The sequence below is a fragment of the Leopardus geoffroyi genome, chromosome A3, assembly GCF_018350155.1.
Source record: "Leopardus geoffroyi isolate Oge1 chromosome A3, O.geoffroyi_Oge1_pat1.0, whole genome shotgun sequence".
NCBI classification, from domain to species: domain Eukaryota; kingdom Metazoa; phylum Chordata; class Mammalia; order Carnivora; family Felidae; genus Leopardus; species Leopardus geoffroyi.
The window spans coordinates 20825649-20845756 of record NC_059336.1 but is presented as its reverse complement, the minus strand read 5'-3'; the positions used below and the strand labels follow the sequence as shown (position 1 = coordinate 20845756).

The following is a 20108-nucleotide window of genomic DNA, read 5'->3' as shown; positions in this document are numbered from 1 at the left end:
TGCTTAACCTAAGAAACCATTGCCCAATCCATGGGCATGGGTATCTCTTAGGTTTTCTTTGGAAGGTTTGTATAGTTTTTAGCTCTTACATTTAGTACATCTGTGACCCCCCCCCCTTTTCTTTAATGTTTATTTTTTTGAGAGAGATAGCACAAGCTGGGGAGGGGCAGAGAGAGGGGAGGACAGAGGATCTGAAGTCGGCTCCGTGCTGACAGCAGAGAGCCCGATGCGGGGCTCGAATTCACCAACTGCGAGATCGTGACCTGAGCAGAAGTTGGACGCTCAACCGACTGAGCCACCGCGGTGACCCCGTGATCCGTTTATGGGTTAATTTTTTTGTATGGGGTCCATCTGTATCCATTACCTTTATGATACTTCTCTGGGAAGGAGTAGCCAATGACTGATTTAAAAGATCGTCGGTGATTTAAAAGACCTTTAGGTGGGTCTTCATCATGTCAGCCAGGGAGAGTGTGAGCTGGAGCGGGTTTCCATCCCTTGTTCTCAGGCGTGTAGTAGGAGAGGGTCGGCTTTCCTGGGATAGTCTGTAATGAGTATGAGGGAACACTGACTACATAGTTTTTCATTTGGCTTGATTTTCCTCCAGTCCAACAGAATGGAAGTTAAAATTATTTTCTCTTTCTTCACCTCCCTGAATAAGCTGGAGAAGGCAGGGGGAACCACTTGACTTAATTAACAGTTACCAGCCGAATTACCACCTTTCAAGAGATGATTACATGGGAACAGAAGAGAAATTGCCTTTTCTGTCTTACTCTGAGCTCTGCAGCTCACACTCTCTCTGGGCCGGCACACCTTGGGAACAGTCTGAACGGTAGTAAAGTAAAAGTCACCGTCTCAGGAATCCAGTCCCTGTATATTGGCTAGTGGTGAAGAGGCAAGGAGGGATGTGGGGAACTGGGACCCGCCCAATTCAGTAGACTGCCCAGGAGGCAGTTGGATAAACACTTCCGGCGCTGGCGTCCAAGAGAGATGTGGGCAAGTGTTCGGCTTCAGAGTCGCTGGCCTTGTACTGGCTCTCTTACCGCGGGAGGAACAGAGGGTGCAGGATGCCATTCTGGGACATCTGCACTTGAAAAGAGCAGGCTCTGGGGTGGGTGAGGGGAGCGGGAAGGAGGGGAGGCTGCAGGGCCCTTTCCCTGTAATTCAGTCCTTGAATAGAAGCTGTTAGAAGTCTCCGTTTTTCAAAATTGGGTATTCAGGAGCCCAGAGGGGATCTTTTCTTCTTTTACTGTAACAGCCCTCCGGTGTCAGATGGAGTTCGGTAGCACGATTCATCTTTTGGGTATCTCTTTTAGCATATATCGCCTTTTATTCTCTCGATAACTACATCTTCCAACACAATGGTACGTGCCTTCTGATTTTCCTTGTTGTTGTTCGTCTGGCAGGTCTGGACAAAGACTGTCGCCTCACTGAACCGCTCGGCATGAGAATAGCAGAGTTTCCTTTGAATCCCATGTTTGCAAAAATGCTGCTTGAATCAGGTAGGTGGAGACGGACAGTTCTCATTGATTTTGTCACCAACTTCTTCGACTTTTGTGCACCCTGGGGAAGAGGGCACGAAATCTTCTGAGGAGCGAAGGAGCTTTCCCATAATGCTGTCTGATGTGGGGCATGTTGTTAACTTGGGATTCAGTGTCCGTCATCATTAATTCAGCAAAAACTTTTGTTTCTTTTCTGGGGGCCTAGACCTAATGCCTGACCTGTTTAAAAAAACAAAAACAAAAACAAAAACAGGGAAGTTTTTTTCTTTTTTTTTTTCATTATGGTAAAAAATACATAAAATTTACCATTTTAACCATTTTTAAGTGTACAGTTTTGAGGCATTGAGTACATTCACATTGTTGTTCAACCCCTATCACTGTCCGCTTCCAGACCTGCCAGAAGAACTTTTGCATCTTTTCAGACTGAAACTCTGTACCCCTTAAATACCAACTCCCTATTCCCTCCCCTCCAGCCCCTGCAATCACCTTTCTCCTCTCTGTCTCTATGAATTTGACTATTCTGGGAACCTCACTTCCGTGGAACCCTACAGTGTCTGTCCTTCTGTGACTGATTTAGTTCACTTGATGTACTGTCTTCCAAGGTTCATTCATGTTGTAGCATATGTCAGAATGTCCTTCTTCAAGGCTGAATAATATTCCATTGTGTGTATGTACCATTCATCTGCAGAGGGACACTTAGATGGCTTCCACCTTTTGGCTGTTGTGAATAGTGCTGCTGTGAACACGGGCACGCGAGCATCTGTTTGAGTCCCTGCTTTCACTTTTTTGGGGTATATACTTTACAGTGGAATTGCTGGGCCATCCAGTAACTCTATAATTTTTTTGAGGAGGCACCATACCGTTTTCCCCAGAGGCTCCACCGTTTTGTATTCCCTCTCCCAGCACACGAGGGTCCCAACTTCTCTGACGCCTTCAGATTTTTGTGAGATTATGAGTTGAGTTCATAAGTCAGAGATCTTCTCATTGTACGTCAGAATCATCTGGAGAATATAGTTTATGTGTTTCTCCCCGCAGCCACCACCCCCGGTGGGAAAGGAAGTAAGAATTTTTTCTTGCCTTTGGCTAGCTTGTGCACTCACTAGGAATTTGCAAAGCTGTATTTCAGACTAAGCCAGACTAAGCATGGTGGGAGTTAGCTATACTTGTGTTTAGGAGTGCCCGGATGACCTCAGGCTTACACTGAGAAGCGGGACTCTTAAGTTTGGGGTGGGGGGGGGGGGCATATCAGTCGTGAGGCAGGGAGCTGTGGGAAGGGGGCCGGGCAGTGCAGCATTGTCCAGTGCCCTGAGGCATTGATTGCCACAGACCCAGTTTCCAGGGCAGGGTGCTGCCCTGGTCTACGTGTGCCTTGAGCTTGCCAGGTGGGGTGGGCCCTAGCGAGAGGGAGGCCACCCCAGAGGAGGGTACAGGAGGAGAGAAATCACAGAGGGGACACAGCCCACACACTCCCTGCTGCCCCTCTGTTCCCTCTTGGGTTTTGGCCAGGATTCTCTGTCCACATGGGAGTAGGGAACCGGTGTGGAGCGGACCTGCCCCGAGTGACGCGGCCCCCTGCCCTCCCACCCCCGTCAGCTGCCGAGCCCGGAGGCTGTGCCTTCTCAGAATCCTCCCAGGCCTGCGTTCACCGGGGCCACATATGGGACGTTGTGTTCAGCAGGGGAAAGTGTTCATGTGGTAATCAGACGATTTATAAATGTATGACTTTGGTGACACTGTGGTGTAAGGAAAATAACAAGATGTCTTTCACTTCTCAGCGACACAATATGTGTTTGAAATCAAACGTGCTTTTTTTGTTTTATAGGAAATTTTGGCTGTTCTCAGGAAATTCTAAGCATTGCAGCCATGATGCAAATCCAGAATATCTTTGTGGTCCCCTCAAACCAGAAGTCTCAGGCAGTAAGTTCAGCCTTTTCCCCAAGCCATTCCTACCTAAGTCTTTATTCTGGGCTTTCCTTGTTGAAAGGACCCGGGAGCCACCGATGACAGGGCTGTGCAGATGGAGTCTGTATGCATCCTCAGTGTTTGCCTGACATTGTGCCTCATTCCGTCGTATCTTCGTAAACCTGGAAGGTAGACACCGTCCTCACCATTTTTAGAGGTGGAGGCCCAGAAAGGTTAGGTAACTCATCTGTGATTGCACAGCCATGGGGCTGTTGCCTTTCACGGTCCAGAGACCCCGGTCTTACCTGTGTCCCGCTGACTTCCCCATAAGGGAGACGGGCCTTCAGGCTGCTCCGGGACGAGCCGGGTGGCACACACTAGTGACGTAATGAGTCGTGCCTAGGCACAGCAGGCTGCTTTTGGTGGAGGGGTGCTCCGAGCCCAGGAGGCGGCAGGACCCCCCGCCTGAGGCCCCGGCACCAGACAGCACTGCAGGAGTGGGTGCTGGGGAGACTGGAGAAGTCAGCCCCTGGGGGTGAGGCGGGCCAGGTGAGGTTGGGATGGTTCCTGCGGGAAGAGGCCGAGAAGCGGCCGCCCTGCACACACGGGAACTCAGCTTGGGTGTGTGCCGGGGAGGAGAGACTTTCTTACGGGCTGGTGTCCCCTTCCCTGACAGTCGTGTCATATGTTGCAAAGTTTGCCTGTCCCTGTGCCTGGTGGTTATGTCCATTTCCTCCATTGTTGTTTTGTTTGTTTGTTTGCTTTTCTATTATCTTTTTTTTCCTTTTTGTCTTTTTATTTATTTTTTTAATGTTAATTTCAAAGGACAGAGAGACAGAGCGTGAGCAGGGGAGGGGCAGAGAGAGGGAGACACAGAATCCCAAGCAGGCTCCAGGCTCTGAGCTGTCAGGATAGAGCCCGATGCGGGGCTCAAACCCACAGACCACGAGATCATGACCTGAGCTGAAGTCGGACGCTTAACCGACTGAGCCACCCAGGCTCCCCTGTTTGCTTTTCTGTTAATCTAACGCTCCTCCTTCAGAACAGGCAGACTCATTTCCAAGGTGAGGAACCTGAGGTCCTGACCGCCATATGTCTGAAATGGCAGCACGTCCCTGTGGCCGTGCACCCCCTCCGCTGCCCTGCTCTCCTCCAACGCTTCTTACCACCTGCTCTACTATATGTTTGGCTCGTTAACCTGTTGGGTTTTTGCTCCCGCCCCTGTTTTGTTCACTGCTACATTCCAAGTGCTTAGAACAGCGCCTGGCCTCTGGTCGTGCTCAGGAAATACCAGTTAATGAAGGAATGGATGGAAGGCAGGGAGGCGGGTAGGTAGGTCGGTTAATTATGTGGTATTTGAGGCAAGGAGAAAATTGTGCAGATAAGTATATTTGTGAGCTCAAACCTGTATCGTACGTGCTGCTTCTTGAACTCCCGGGAGCAGGGTGGTGTTGCCCAGGAGGTAACAGAAAGGAAAATTGAGAGATGGGGTCTGAAAGGATCATGCAGCTGGTGATAGCCCACGAATACAGTGTCTACCACGCGCCAGACAGCTGCCCCCACCCAGCCCCCTAGAATTTACGTTCTACTGGGAGCTGGAGGGGTTCTTCTGGAAGAGGTGGTGTTGACTGCACAGAGGAGGAGAGAGACGAGAACGCTGACATCTGTCTGACGTCTGTGGCCAGTGTTACAGTGAATCACCTTAACCCTACAACAGTCTCGATGGGTTTGATACCCTGATTTGACAGATGAGGAAGTTAAGGAAGAGAAAGGTTACGTCACTAGTCAGGTTTTCAGGGAAGGCAGAGCTAGCGTTGGTGCAGACCAGGTCCTTCTGACTACGCAGGCCATGAGCTGCTCACCGCGTGATGTTAGCTCCCGGTACAGGAGGCTCACAGGAATCAACTTTGTTCTTTCCAGATGCGAGTGCACCGAAAATTTGCTGTGGAGGAGGGTGATCATCTCACTATGCTCAACGTGTATGAAGCGTTTATCAAAGTAAGCACAGCTCCCACCCGAAAGGGCCCTCCACCCCACTCGAGGTGAGCTAGGAGTGGGGAGTCCAGAGGTTCAGTTTATAAAGGAATGACCGAGAGACCTCCTGTCTTCCTATTAGATTATTGCCAGGACTTCTGATCCACGGGCGGGGCCCCTGCCAGAGTCCGTGGTGCGCTTTTGCCTGGAAGAACGCACGAGTCGCCCTGGCTTTCCCCTGCCTGGAGACGTGGCCGGCTGGCCGTGCCCCTCCAGGGCCCGCGCTCTCCCTACTGCCTCACACCCGCCGGTGATGCTGGTTCGCACTAGCCGGCATCTGAATACCCAAGTCCTGTTCTATTTTCTGCCAAATAAGTGAGGCCCTGAGTGGCATCTCCACAGTTGTCTCTGGGCGTGTGAGATGGCGTGACAGGCCGTGGGAGGGGCGTGTGGTGAGGACCCATGTCTGTTCACACGCCATACCCATATTTAGCCGTAGGTACTGTTCATTTTTATTGTGTTTTTTCTGGAATATTCTTAACATTTTGTAAAACTCAGCAAATAATGCGGCTTGAAATTGTCACTAAAAACCGCTGAAAAGCTGTCCTGACAGCTCTAAAGCTGATGAAAACCATAAGAAACCTCTTATATATAGGAATGGGTGGGAGGGGGAAATTAGATGCTTCAGGTTTTCAGTATCTTGTATCATTTTCTTAAATACTTTCTTAGAAGAGGAGAAGTACTGAATTTTTGTTTTGCCAGAGGTCTAAGGGAGATTATTCAGTTAATGAACAGTCTTCAAAAAGGCCCATCTCTTAACTGAGATCACGAATTATGAGTTACTTCAGTTAGAATTCGTTTGTACTGGCACAGCGTGCCGTCTGCAGTCTGAGGCTCCCCCCACCAGGGGAGGGCAGGCACAGGTCTACACCATCGTCGTGCGGAGTTGCCTCCGAAAGCCTGTGAATTACATCTTCTTATGTGAAACATCGTCCTTTCTGGCTTACGGCATAAGTTCAGACATAACATTCCCACGGCAGTAACTCAGTGTAAGACATAATGATCATGCTTAGGAATGTAGAATAAAATTAAGCACTGTTGATAGAAAAATCATACTTTGGGGATAAATAATAATAACTTGCACATTATTTCTAGATTGGCAAGTGCTGCTCACCTGTAGTCTCGCAGATTGATAAACTCGGAGAAAGTTGACTTACAAAGTTAATTGACAAAGACCCACAGGGAAGTGGTTCTTTCTGATAATTCGCCACCCGGGTGGGTATTTCAGATAGGAAACAACTGCTTGTCAGCACGTTCTCCTTTGCCCTTAAGCACAGGGACTGAGCTGGAAGAGCAGTCACACGGTGCACGGTGGCCAGCGCCCATTTAGGGAGGTGGGGTCGAAAGGGGCCCGTCGGCACCGGAAGCTCTTGTCCCCATGAGGAAGCGGTGCGCCTCGCAGCTTAGCCGTGGTCGAGAACTTGTCTGTGTGTCTCTCACTCACCCTCTGTCTCGGTCGCCCTGCAGCACAATAAAAACTCTCAGTGGTGCCAGGAGCATTTCCTGAATTACAAGGGTCTTGTCAGAGCTGCGACAGTGCGCGAGCAGTTGAAGAAGCTTCTTGTCAAGTTTCAAGTGCCCAAGAAATCTAGCGAAGGTAAGAGCAGGCCACCTCTCCCGGGGACGCCCCCTTCTCTGCTGCTCACTCACACCCCTGGACATGCCGGCGTGGTGCTGATGTGCGGCACCGGGCTCACAGGCATGTGTCGGTGAAAAGCTGAGCGTGTAAAAGTAGCCTGTTTTTTCTAAGAAGGTCCATTTTTATTTCTGAGGGTTATTCTTTTTTTGTTTTTAAGTTTATTTATTTGTTTTTAAGTTTATTTATTTATTTGAGTTTTATTTATTTATTTATTTTGTTTATTTATTTGAGAGAGAGGGAGAGAACATGAACGGGGGAGGGGCAGAGAGAGAGGGAAAGAGAGAGAATCCCAAGCAGGCTCTGCACTTGTCACACACAGGGCTTGAACCCACAAACCGTGAAATCATTACCTGAGCTGAAACCAAGAGCCGCCTGAAGTTAGTTGATCTAGCGCCTGTCACTTAGCAGACAGATGACATCTGTGTTACTTCAGATGTCTGTGTTTCCTAACCTGTTTTTCATTATCAACCTTTCGGTCAGGAGAAAAGTTACATTAAATTGAAATTCTTCCTGGTGGCGCCTGGGTGGCTCAGTCGGTTGGGTGTCCGACTTCGACCCAGGTCATGATCTCACAGTTTGTGAGTTCGAGCCCCACATCGGGCTCTGTGCTGACAGCTTGGAGCCTGGAGCCTGCTTCAAATTCTGTGTCTCCCTCTTTCTCTGCCCCTCCCCAGCTCCTGCTCACACTCTGTCTCTGTCAAAAATAAACTTAAAAAAAAAAAAAATTTTTTTTTTAAATAAAATAAAATTCTTCCTAACGAGAGAAGTTAAATACGAAGGAGAATAAGATTCTGTAAGGTAGGGTTGAGCCTTGGTGGGCCATAGCCATTGTAATATCTAAGATTTTCCCCCTTCCCTGCCCCCAAGAGCCCATTTTCATCCCTTTGGAAGTGATGTAAACCTAATAATGATAAGAATGTATGGTCTACATAGAAATTTCTTTTGGGCAGCAGTTGGAGAGAAGAGACTGAATCTTGGATCAGATTGTGGTTAAAAATGTAGATTTGAGATTTATCAGTTCTGTGCTGAGGAACAATAGAGAAAAGCATGGAAACACAGTAAATTACACATTTGAAACTTCTAGATGTTAAAGAAAATGCAAATATTGAAAATATTTTCAGCAGATCTAAGAGATAAAAAATTAAAAAGCTTATCATAGAATGAGTTCCTTTAACATGCTCCAAGAAAACACTAGTTTCCAAGTTGATAAATGGGCACAAGAACAGAAAACTCACCAAAGAAGAACTACGGATAGTAATTGATAAACATACAATAAAAGAAGGGGTGCCTTTTTGCCAAAACATTGCCGGGAAGAATGCAGTGAAACTGACATTGTTCTGCACTGTTGATGGCTCTGTAAATTATACCACCTTTTGGGAACTTATTTACGGACATACTGTATTTCATTGGCTCTAAGATGCCGTCATTTGTAAGGCATGCTGTTGTTTTATGTACCACTAAGAAAGAAAAAAGTAGTGTCACTTATAATTACAAAATGCTGTCCTGATTTCAGTGAGTTAAAGGGGAAAAAAAAGAGTGAACCTTAGAATGAATGAAATACCATATGTCATAAGCCACCTCCGTGACCTTATGCTTTGCATAATAATTTGGAATGCCTCCTGTGGACATCATCTCATAAATGGTCAGGCTGTATGTATCCTTGGAAGGTGATCACTGTAGCAATACAGATACCAATCAAAATGGAACATTTGAAAACTTGCAAAGAACCACGTGCAGTAGCTCATAACCACAGAAATAACGTTGTGTCTTACGGAAGAAACGTTATTCGCACAAGATTGTCTCCTAAAAAGGAGTTTTTGGTCACTGGCCAGCCTGTGGTGTGCTCTCTTGGGTTCTGGTGCCCAGCCTTGGTTGGGTCATCCTGTGGCCTAGGAAGGTTGGGGCATCCCAAGTTAAAGGGACAGTTCAGCGTGCTTCCCTCAACAGCCAGTTGTGGGCGGGTGGGGCCTCCATGGATACTGCCAGGGCAGGCATCCAGCACCGGGAGGCACGGGGCTGGGGCTGGTTCAGGGCGGGGTTTCAAGGAGGCTCGAAACAGCCTTGGGTGGGGCCTCACAGCACAGGCCTGAGCGCACAGAGTATAGGGCAGGCCGGGGGCTCACGCATCACTCTGTTTGCCACCTTGTACAGGTGATCCGGATCCCGTCCTGAGGTGCCTTGTTTCGGGATTCTTTGCCAATGCAGCAAGGTTTCATTCCACCGGAGCTTATAGGTAACTGGTACCTTGCAAAGTCATTTGTTAAAGGAGAAATCTTAAAAATGACCCAGCCCCCTTAGAAAGCTGATGTGCCGGGAAAGTACAGAAATTAAGTTAAATAAGTTGTCTTTATCTGCCTGCTTCCAGAGTCAGTTGAGATTAACTACATAGCTTTAAGCATAATATCTTAACTTCACGGAAATAATTCCCAAACATTTAGCCCATCCATATGTTGTAGAAGGATGATAATTACAAGCCTGGAGGCTGGAAATGTTTCCATTCTAATAACAGAATAATACAACCAGAAGGGACTATTAGAGACTGTCTTTCCAGGAGAAGCTCCCTTGGCCGTCGGCACTTGGTCTCTAGCGATCTGGGGGACCCAGACCCCGGCCTGCCCTGATGCGCCGTAACTTTGGTCTGTGGGTGTTGGCAGGTGTTTCTTCCGGCGCTGGATCTGCCTGTTGCCCCAGACCACATCCCATTTCTTGCAGTTCCACTTTCTGGGCAGAAAATCACTGGTCACCGACACCCTCCTAATAACCTCAGAACCTCGGCCGTTCTGCTCCAGAACTTCACCGGAGCCTGTTCAAAGTACATCCGTTCTTTCAAACGGGAGCAATCCAAAGGCTTTCTCCCCGACTTTTCTTTGCATTTCCTCCTCATACTATTTTGTCATTATCCTTCTTCCCTCAGAAAATACTCTGTTCTCATTCCCTGGGGGGAGGTCAGCCACGATGTTCCCTCCCAGACACCGAGCTGTGAGCGAGCCCAGAGTTGCACTGAGCTCTGGCAGCCAGGTCTCTTACATCCACTATCCTAGTAGCTGACTGAGCCCCTGCCCTTGACATTTACCTCTGGTATGTTCTATACCAGTTCCATACTAGTATGGCCAAGTTTTCTAGCCCGTGATCAGTGTCCTGATTCTGTTGCCCGTCATGATGAGCTCCCCCTCCCGGCACTGAGTTGTCCATGTTGGAGGCAACTCTGGGGAGGCCTGTGAGCTTCTCCAGTGAGGCCTGTCATTTTGTTGTCTTTTGATGGTCCCACCTGCCTCAAGGGTATTAATAAGCAATTTGTACCAGTATTGAAAAAATTCTTTCACTGGAGTCCTCAACTAAGGGCTTCATAACAGGGTTTAGTGGTCAGTCAGTTCCTCTGAGACAAAAGTTCAGTGTCAATGAGCTCAGGCCACCTGGTGGCACAGCCAGGACCCCAGCATGTTGGTTTATTACAGATCTGGAGAGGAGCTCACCCATGTTGCTCGAACTGCTTCCCTGGCACCCACAGAAACACTCCATAATTAGGGTTTGGGTGGCAGCATTCTAACATGTTCATGCTCTCTTGTGATCGGATCTTACTGTTGTGTTTCTGTAGTTATTTTTTTAGTTAAATTGAATCAAATCCGAGTTGGAATTTAAAATACTGTCTCAGAGAAATGGATGGTCCCATACTTAACCTTCTTCTTCCCCTATCTTTATGTCCCCCATGGTCTTTATCTTTACTACTTTGTGGAATAGAAAAGTTTATAGAGGTAACCATGTATGTTATTTCTCTCCCTAAGGAGATTGTTGTGAAAAAGAATGTGTGTAAGATAAACATAAACGTGGGCAGAGCAGTGTGATTCTCGTGTTTTTCCCCGAATGGCCATGTGCTGTTTTTTTCTCCTCTTCCCTTTTTTGCGTGATTTGTTCCTGACTTCCGGGGGGCAGTGGGCAAGGGGTCAGTCAGGGCTCTAGAGAAGATACAGAGAAGAAGCGGCCGAGTCAACTATGATCTGCATGTATTTGTTGATAATATGAACCATCTGTGGGAGAGTCCTGCTGTAAGTATTTCAAACTGACTCCCGATTAAATTCTTCTGTTCGCAAGGACTATCCGTGACGACCATGAATTACATATCCACCCTGCCTCGGTCCTCTACGCAGAGAAGCCGCCTCGCTGGTGAGCACCCCCCTACTCCTTAGCCTAGTAACGGCTCAGAAGGCCAGACCTGGTTCCCGTTCACCCCTGGGCCCCCAGGCCTGGCACTGTGCCAGGAGTACACATTTGTTGACTTTGTTATGCTGAGTCATCCACAGGATTCTGCCCTGTCACAGATTTCCTTATGCAAATGGTGATGTTCCTGTGCTCATTCGTGGACTCAGCAAATGTTCATTTTCACCCACAGACTAGATGCCAAACCCTGCACTGGGCACAGCAGTGTGGAGGCGAATTTGGGTTCTGGGCCACAGGCCTGAGCATCCAGCACCTCAGGACAAGGGCCCGGGGGAGGGGTAGAAAGCACTGAGGTTGGCACCTCATGTGCCAGGGAGAGTGACGGCTGGTTTCATGGAGGAATCGACATTTGCTCTGGGGCCTGCAGGTAGGAGTTGTTGGGCAGAAAAGGATGAGAAGGGAATACAGACTGAGGAAGCAAAGTCATGGGAACGTGAAAGAACCCCCTTTCTGAGAAGTGGGGAGTCATTGGGGCGGCCTGCCCCAAAGTGGTCTGGGAGGCGGTGCGAGTCTGCGACATGTCTGGAGGAAGAGACACACGCTTGAGTTAAAAGGAGGCAGTTAGACCTTTTTTTTTTAACGTGTATTTATTTTTGAGAGAGAGGCAGCGTGTGAGCAGAGGAGGGGCAGAGAGAGAGGGAGACACAGGATCCGAAGCAGGCTCCAGGCTCCGAGCTGGCAGCGCAGAGCCCGACGCGGGGCTCAGACCCACAAACCGTGAGATCGTGACCCGAGCCGAAGTCAGATGCTTAACCGACTGAGCCATCCAGGCGCTTCACGTTTAGGTTAAGTTTTTGTCTGCCCAATTTAATAATAGAAAACTGGAGCCTACCTTTTGTATGTCTTTTTCAAATCTCATTTTTCTAGTAATTCATTTGTATTGTGTTTTACAAAAATATTTCTCTCCCAGCGGATTGGAAAATTTTACAATAACAGCTGGTTCTTCACCACAGCTAGGTGGAGAAGCCTAGGCAAGAGCATGCCATGTGTGGAGAGGGGAGAGGGGATCACAGCAGGAGAAAGTAGAGGGCAAGAAGGCCCATTGTAAGGTACTTGGCACCCCAGAGTAGTGGTTTCCAAAGTGTCATCTCCAGGTAAGCATCCGATTCACCTGGAAGCCTGTTAGAAAGGAAGATTTTCAGGCCTTGCCCAGCCTTTCTGAATCAGAAGCTGTGGCGGGGGGGGGGGGGGGGGGGGGGGGGGGGGCAGCAGCCAGTTTCAACAAGCCCTCCAGGTGATCTGATGAGGGGTCAAGTTTGAGATCCTGTCCCCAAGACCAAGGAATCAGACTCTGTTCTGTAACCAGTGCAGGTCCAAAAGCTGCTGAGCCAGCGCAGGGCTTGGTCAGTCAGTTCGGGGTTTAGAGATGTTACCCGATGTCGAGGTGCCAGGGTGGCTCAGATGATTGGGCATCTGACTTGGTCTCAGGTCATGATTTTGCAGTTCGTGGGTTCAAGCCCCACATCGGATTGTCTGCTGTCAGCATAGGGCCTACTTCAGATCTTCTCTTTGTCTCTCTCTTGCTCGCTCGCTCTCTCAAAAATAAACAAACATTAAAAAAATTTTTTTTTTAATGGATTAAAATACTCTGTCCATTAGCATGCAGGATGAGTTGAAGAGGGAAGCGAATCTCCGTTCTAGATCCTTCCCCAAGGGTCTGCTGACTTTGGGATGACTAATTTGGGAGTTGCTTAATTTGGGAGACTTCTTTTTCCTGCTTCATTCCCAAGGAGCCCTGAAGGGCAAAGGGAGCGTGGCTGAATAGGGCCCGTCCTGAGGCAGCCCCGTAACCTCAGGGTGGCGGAGGAAGCACCCTTCCCCTCCTGCTTCTGCAGACGGCCCCCCTTCACTGGATCTGCCCTTCAACAGCCGATTATTTGCTGGCTTCAAAGGGCGCATGGTGGCAGTGTGGCTGGGTGATTATAGTTGTTAGGGGAGCCCTGAATCAGCAGTTCGGGCGCTCAGAAACGGTATCTTATCTAAAAATGCATTCTAAAATCTGGGGATTTGAAGTGATCTTCTTGGCTCTTGGTGTCTTTTACCTCAGCCTCAGGCCAACCCCCCCCCCACCTCCTTTTTTCTCTTAAGTAGAGGTGTAATTTATGTACAGTGAGCTCATTGGCACCTGTGCACACCCCTGTAAGCCACACTCCAAATAGGATGGAAAATGTTTTCATCTCTAAGAACCTCCCTGTGTCTCTTTACAGTTAATTTCCATCCCCTTCAGAATCAGGTAGGTCTTTGCTTCTATTTCTACATCTTCTAATAGAGTCAGGTGTTCTGTTGAGAGTTCTGTAAATGCAGATCTGGAATCCGGAAAGGTCCTGTGCTGATAACAGATGCTCAGACATGAGTCTGAACAGACTTGACGTGTCAGACAACAGTCACGTCAGACTGAGTCTCGCCTGTAAAGTGGACACACTTACCCACCCCTCAGGTCACGAGGCGCTAGCGAGCAGCGCGGACGCGTCTGTGTGTGGTCTCCGGTGCATGCGATGGGTCCCTGGTAAACGGGAGGGAACCCGCCGTCTCTGATTGCTGTGGTGCTTGATTTTCATTGTAAGACACAGGAAATCCATGCTTTCTCCCGGTTGCAGGGTCATCTACAATGAAGTCATACAGACCTCCAAGTACTACATGAGGGACGTGACCGCCATTGAGTCTGCTTGGCTGTTGGAGCTGGCTCCGCACTTCTATCAACAAGGAACGGTAGGGGTGAATAGAGACCGTCCCTCAGAACCACCCGTTAGCTGCCTCTCCGTATGTTGAAGTACAGATCGGTGCTCCGCGCCCGTTTAGTGCCCTAAGTTTGTTCCCCCTCAAAAGTGCATGGGGTGAAAAGGTCACTACCATATCTCTGCCCCATCCTGGGTAAAAGCACTGTACCATTTGCTCATCGTGAAGTGCACTGAGAGGTATTTCTTTAGAAATAATCCCTCCAACCTAAAAGACAACAAAGAGAATGTATCTTCAGCTCTTCCTCTCCCCCTCTGCTTTTTTTCTTCGAAAGAAATTATATCACACTTTGGACCATGTTCACAAGGAGTGGCACAAATATTCTCTGGTGAAGATTGCCTCACAAAGAACACGAACAGGTGTGCGAGCTTAAACCCGGCGTGGTTCACACAGTGGTGGGTGATGCTGAGCGCTGGCATTACCGCGAACGTCTGTCCTTCTTCCCTTCCAGGCCCACGCGCAGGGCCCGCAGGGTGGTGAGCCTTGCAGAGGAGACCCATGGTCCTGTTTTCTTTTTTTTTTCACCAAAAAATGGTCTGTTCGTCGGGTGAGGGGGGAAGGCCATACATTCTTCTAGTAAGATCTTTAACTGAGTGGTGGTTCTATCTGGAAGGCTGGCGTGAAAACAGGTGAACCAGCATCCGCAAACTTCCATTGACTCATGCTGTTTGGTCTGCGTCCTGTATTTCACTGGATGGTTCAGCGTAATCACACGTCGTGCAGTTATCGGAATGGTTAGAGTGAAGTCCGCCATCTTGCTGGTGGTTTTCTGTCGTCTGAATTAGTTTGGTTTTGTTTTTCGTTTTCTCTTTTTTCCTGCCTTGCTATCTGTTGCCCAGTGCCCAAAGACAGTTGCTTCAGATACTTTTTCAGTTTTACCACTGTGTGCCCCAGAAAGGAAAGTCCAAAACCTGTTACGTCATCAGGGTTGTCACCAGACTGCAGTGTCCTCAACCCAAAACTTGGATTGACGGGCGCGTCTAAAAATGGGGAGATTTCACGATGAATATGGATTTCAAGTTTCTCTCGAAATGTTAAGTCTGCCGGCACTGGGCCCGCATGACCCGTCGGCAGCAATCAGCAGGGGTGAGGAGCGGCTGTGCGCTGTGACTGTCACTGTCCCGGCGCCACAGTCCTGCTTCACTTGTGTATTAATTCACTTGCTCAACTCTGGGACACATTTGAGTTGTGGCCCCATAAATGGAAAGCTCTTCTCATCCCTTCCCCTCCAGCAATGTCAGGGGACATTGTTCTTCCAGAACTTTCTTACAGTATTTAAATCGTATCCAGTCAAAGGAAAACTATCTCAAGCCTGTGTAGTTCTTCACATGTCCTCATACGGATACTTCAGCTGGGAACGAGATCAGCCGCAGGCACTGATCAGAATTCAGAGTGTGTCACCCGTGCTGGGTCCGGCTGGCAAGAACACACCTGGAGTGAGGGAGCGTCTGCCCCTGAGAACCTTTCGGGTGGGAAACAGCAGAGTTCCGAGGTCCAGGAGACGTGGGCAGAGCCGCCAGCTGGGAGCTGAGAGCGACACGCTAGGGAAGGGCTGGTTCAGGTTGTAGCGTGCGGGGGCTCGAGGGGAGAACCCGGAGCCGTCTTGGACTCGTTCTTTGGAGAGCAGGATTGACCTAGAGGCTGGGTCCTTTTCCCCCTCTCAGCTCAGAACCACAGTTGGAGTCCAGCAAGTTAAAGGGCAGAGAGCCCCCAGGAGTTTGAAGGAAATGACAATCGCAGGTTTCTGCACTGGCCTCTTCTCTCCAGATGCCTGTGGTCCACTCATCAGTCCGTTCAGATCACTGCCTGCGATCGGAGTATCTTTAGAGATGCCTGGGCCTCTACAGGTCATCCGGTGCCACACCTTCACTGTACAGGTGAAGGCCCTGAAACCCCCCCAAGAACCTCGGTCCCTTCTTACCCAGACGGTTCAGAGGTCCTTCTGTATGAACTTGCCTGGAATGAACGGACTTCTCCAGGAGCCCCGCAGGTCCCAGTGGCTGCCCATGTGTGGTGGATGCTCCTTTGTGGAACACAGCGCCCCGCGCCCCCCCCCCCACCCCACCTGTGATCCCCGGCTCTGTTCCTGGCACCTGTGGTGACTTTCCATTGCTGTTGTCTTCAGAGTGTCACTCTCACCCTGTGTAGGGGCCTGAAATGGTCCAGAGTTGGCTGTGTTCATACTCAGCATTCTTGTCGGAAACGAGCACCAAAAACGGTCCCACAGGCGTGATGACGTCGTCCTCACCCCCAAGCTAAGGGCTGTGAGCGTCTCACGTTAGTTGGAGGGGTCACACCAGGTGAAGTGTGGGGAGGAGAGAAATGACTCCCAGCTGGAGGCAGCAGGGTGACCCGTTCAGAGATTCGCCTTCTTGTCTTTAAATTGTATGTCCTGATTCTCAGAGATACCCTTGGGATCTAGGAAGAACCCTAACCAGGGCCTTTGCAAGACCCGTAGGGGTCCTTTCTCCAGCTTACGCGGTTAGAAGGAGACTTCTTGTGACTCCCTTAGACTTGTGTCCCACTCACTCCGTCAACTGGTGCATCGTGCTCGGTGGTGTGTGGCATCTTTTGCACCCCGCGCTCTTCCAGGGCCTGCAACTCCCCTTCAGCAGTGGTGCGGCCGCCTCTGCCCACGTGGGTGTGTGGCCGTCGGGTGCTGGGCGTGAGCCTGCTGGGGACTGGTGGTCCGATTGGGAGTTGCTCGTGTGAAGGTCCCTTGGCTGCTTGTTTGTGACTGTCAAGGGGGCACCAGGGATATCTCAGATGGTAAATAGAGGTCCTTTATCAAAAGCGTATGTTTACATACTCTGCCTTAAACGCATATTTCGCAGTTTCCGGCACTTCTGACTTTACCTTAGAACGTCAAGTCTGATGGAAACCCTAAATCTATCATCCAGTGCCCATGATGATGTTGTACATCGTACGTTGTACTGGTGGGGAGCAACGTTTCTGAAAGGAAAAAAAGGCGTCCTTTTCCTGTGTGCCTTCCCTGCACGCACACTTGCAAGGGGGTGCACGGGGGTCTGTGCCCCGAGCACACACACTTGCACGCGGAGATGCTTGGTGAAATGATGGATCTCCTTGTTCCTGAGGGGAGGATACCTTTCCTTGACCATTTGCAAGAAATTCCTGGAAACGTGAAGTGACCTGCAGCCTGAGCCCAGTCCCCTGAGCACGGAAGGTGTGGCTGCAGTGCTGTCCCAGGGGCTGGGGCAGAGGGAGAGCGTGTTCCATCAACACCTTCCCGCAGAGCCCTCGGTGAGCAGGCTCGGCCGTGGCGGGCTGGGCCTCGGGCTGCTGTGCCTTCCCAAAGCAGGTCCATCGCCTTTGTCCGTCACTTGGGCTTTTCCCCTCCAGACTGTTGCCCGAGGGGCATGGCGTCTGCTGAGAAGGTGTGAGCCAGAGGGTGGCTTTGGTTGTATATGTGGGCGTTGTGAAGTGAGGTCTCTGAGCACCCCTAACTCTGGTGTTTCTTTTCTCTTGCAGCACCTGTCCCTCAAAGCCAAAAGGGCCAAGGTCCAGGACCAGTGAGCAGAGCTCAGCCGCAGGGGCCTCGGTGCCCTCTCCTCCACACTGTGGCCCCCCAGCCCTGGGTAGTGAGCAGGCCCCGGCTCACATGGAATCTTCTGCTGTCCTGCAGTGGGCCGCAGCCCGTCCGTTAGCCCCTTCCTTCCCGCTGCCCTCCGCGTTCGCGTTCCTTGCTGGGATCCCGGGGGAGTCTGTGCATGAGCAGGCATCCCGCTGTGCCGCACCCAGGCCGAGTGGGGGTGGGAGGGCCATGCTCTCTGCTCACTCAGCACCCTCGCTGACCCAGCATGCCACTTCCAGCTGGCACAGAGTTCTGGCCCAGCTTCCTGGGGAACCAGGAGGAAAGCTAGCCACCGTAGGCAGAAGTGCTGTGCAGGGTGGATGAGGGTTGCCGGGCTGGCTTCGCTTTCCCTGGCGGGGCCGCGGCTGTGCTGACCAACGAAGTCCGCTGCCAGATGTGACAAGCACGCGTCTACGAAGGGAGGAGACCGCACTGCAGTTTCTGCTGGAGTCACTGAGGCGTGTGTCTGGCAGGCACAGGGGCTCCCCAGGTGAGCAGCTTCTGTTCTCCCTCTGTGCCGTGTCCCTGTCTGTATGCGGCAGGAGATGCTCAAGGCTTGGTGATCCGCAGGCAGGACTCGTGCGCACTGTCCTTTGTTAGCAGAGAAGATTTCTCTCTCTCACAAGTGGGCTTAGCTTTCTGTCTGCGTATGACACCACATCCTTATGCCATCAGCTGAGCACCGGTGAGCTCGTCAGCTCAAACCCCGTCGGGAACCCTCTGTCGCAGAAATTCACAACCGTTTAGAGGCTCTAAGCTTCTGTAGCTCAGGAATACAACTTGTATATTTGGTTTTTGTTTGCTTGGGTTCTGTGAGAACACCGGGGCAGTCCCTCCAGCAGGCCCTGGTCTCGGTGCCGCCCCGGGGCTTCTTTGCCGTGATGACGTTTGCGTTTCAGCACATGCCGATGCAGGTGTTTTTCCCCTTACTGTTTTAATGACCTTTATTTTAAAAACATGTAGCTTGAAAATTTATTTTTGTACCGATCTTAGTTTGGATGTGCCACTTTTGGCACCAAATATGTATGTCATTTTTATTTCCATTTTGTAAACATGTAAATAATAGTGATAACTTGTTAATAACAGTAAACCTTTCTACCTAAAGTAAACATGTTCCCTCCCGCCCATGGTACTCGTGGTCTGTATTTTAACATGGTCCAATGAATTCTGAGAGAGGGGCTGACATTCGCTAAGACACCTGATGATCTGGTGCACAGTAGCCTTTGAGGCCCTATGGACACGGGAAGCCTCATAAAATGAGGTCGATGCGGCCATGTGCCCTCAGGAGCTCATTAGAGCAAACCATGAGATGTTGTTTAAATAAAGTGCGAAAGAGGTGCTAATTTTTGCCAGTTTCTGATTGGGATCATTCTGTAGAAAGGTCAGTAAGGTCTGAATTTAGGACCAGGGCTGATCGCAATAAACCACTGTGTGAGGTGGGAGGAAGAAAAGGCACAAGATCCGAACCCTCTGGGGTGAGGCTGGGGATCCAGAATGGGAGAGTGAATAGGTGGTGGGGGTGGGGCAGTGCACAGACTGGTTGGAGCACGGCGTCACTGGCCACCTCTCCCTGGGTGTCACTGGCTCCGGACACATCTGCCCCTGTACCTCCGCCTCTCAGGGCAGCCCTCAGCAGGGCGGCTGTTACAGGCAGAGAGGGATCGTCACTGTCCGGGGCACAGCCACAAAGGCCCGACCTGGCTGAAGGCCCCCTTCCTGTGTATGAACAAGAATGTAGCCTGTCAGCCACGTCCTGGCCTGGAGGAGAAAGTGGGGACCGTGGCCATCGTGGCCACGTTGCCTGGCACCCCAAGACTGTCCCCGTGTAGTTTCACGACAGCCAGTTCCCTGGGGCTCATCAGAGGTTTTCAGGTGTTTTTAGTGACGTTTCTACGGCACTGAGTGTCTTCCTTTGAAGGCAGGTGCTCAGGTGAGAGGGTGGAGGGGAGTTTGTGCTGGAAGCATCATAGAGGCGGTGGTGTCCTGTACCCCCGAGATGGAGTTTTCTTTGCTGGTGGCTCTTTTCCTGTCGCCGGTCTCCCTGAGGGTGCCGTCACAGGGGCCCTGGCCCAGCACTGCTCACCCAGTCCATCAGCACAGCCTGGGCACGCGGGCTGTGTGCTGGTGACAAGCGACTGGGCTGGAAGGTGGGCGAGAGCTACCCCGTGGGAGGGACCGCAGAGGCCAAGGTGGCACTTAGAGGCCAGGGCAGCACCCAGAAGAGGCTTCCCAGCGACAAGACCCTTTCCTTGTGAACATAGATCGTGCTCGTGTCCCGCCCTGTCTGTGCTATCCCAGCTGAACGTTTCACTTTGACTGTGAGCTTGGCGGATGCAGGGCCCCAGCTCCGCGCTCGTCTGCTGTTGTCCGACGTCGGGGCAGCCTGTGACCGGCGCTGCTTGCTCTCGGTGGCCCGGGTGCTGCCATTCAGTCGGGGCCCCCTCAGGCCTTCTGCCCTGTTCTCAGCTGCGCTTTGCGGGCCCCAGTGCCG

The 20108-nt window shown here is 50.6% G+C and overlaps 1 protein-coding gene across 3 annotated transcripts in view; it reads left to right on the top strand.

Moving 5' to 3' along the window:
- The window catches only part of DHX35 (DEAH-box helicase 35), a 66056-nt gene extending 47314 nt beyond the window's left edge, over nt 1-18742 (top strand). For all 3 annotated transcript variants that reach the window (XM_045444609.1, XM_045444608.1, XM_045444607.1), the window contains 8 exons: nt 1404-1499; nt 3322-3416; nt 5322-5399; nt 6903-7032; nt 9226-9307; nt 11164-11235; nt 13887-13998; nt 17515-18742. In XM_045444609.1, coding sequence (XP_045300565.1) covers nt 1404-1499; nt 3322-3416; nt 5322-5399; nt 6903-7032; nt 9226-9307; nt 11164-11235; nt 13887-13998; nt 17515-17559 — 710 coding nt within the window. In that variant the 3' untranslated portion in view covers nt 17560-18742. The remainder of the gene's footprint in view (nt 1-1403; nt 1500-3321; nt 3417-5321; nt 5400-6902; nt 7033-9225; nt 9308-11163; nt 11236-13886; nt 13999-17514) is intronic.
- The last annotated feature ends 1366 nt before the right edge of the window (nt 18743-20108 follow it).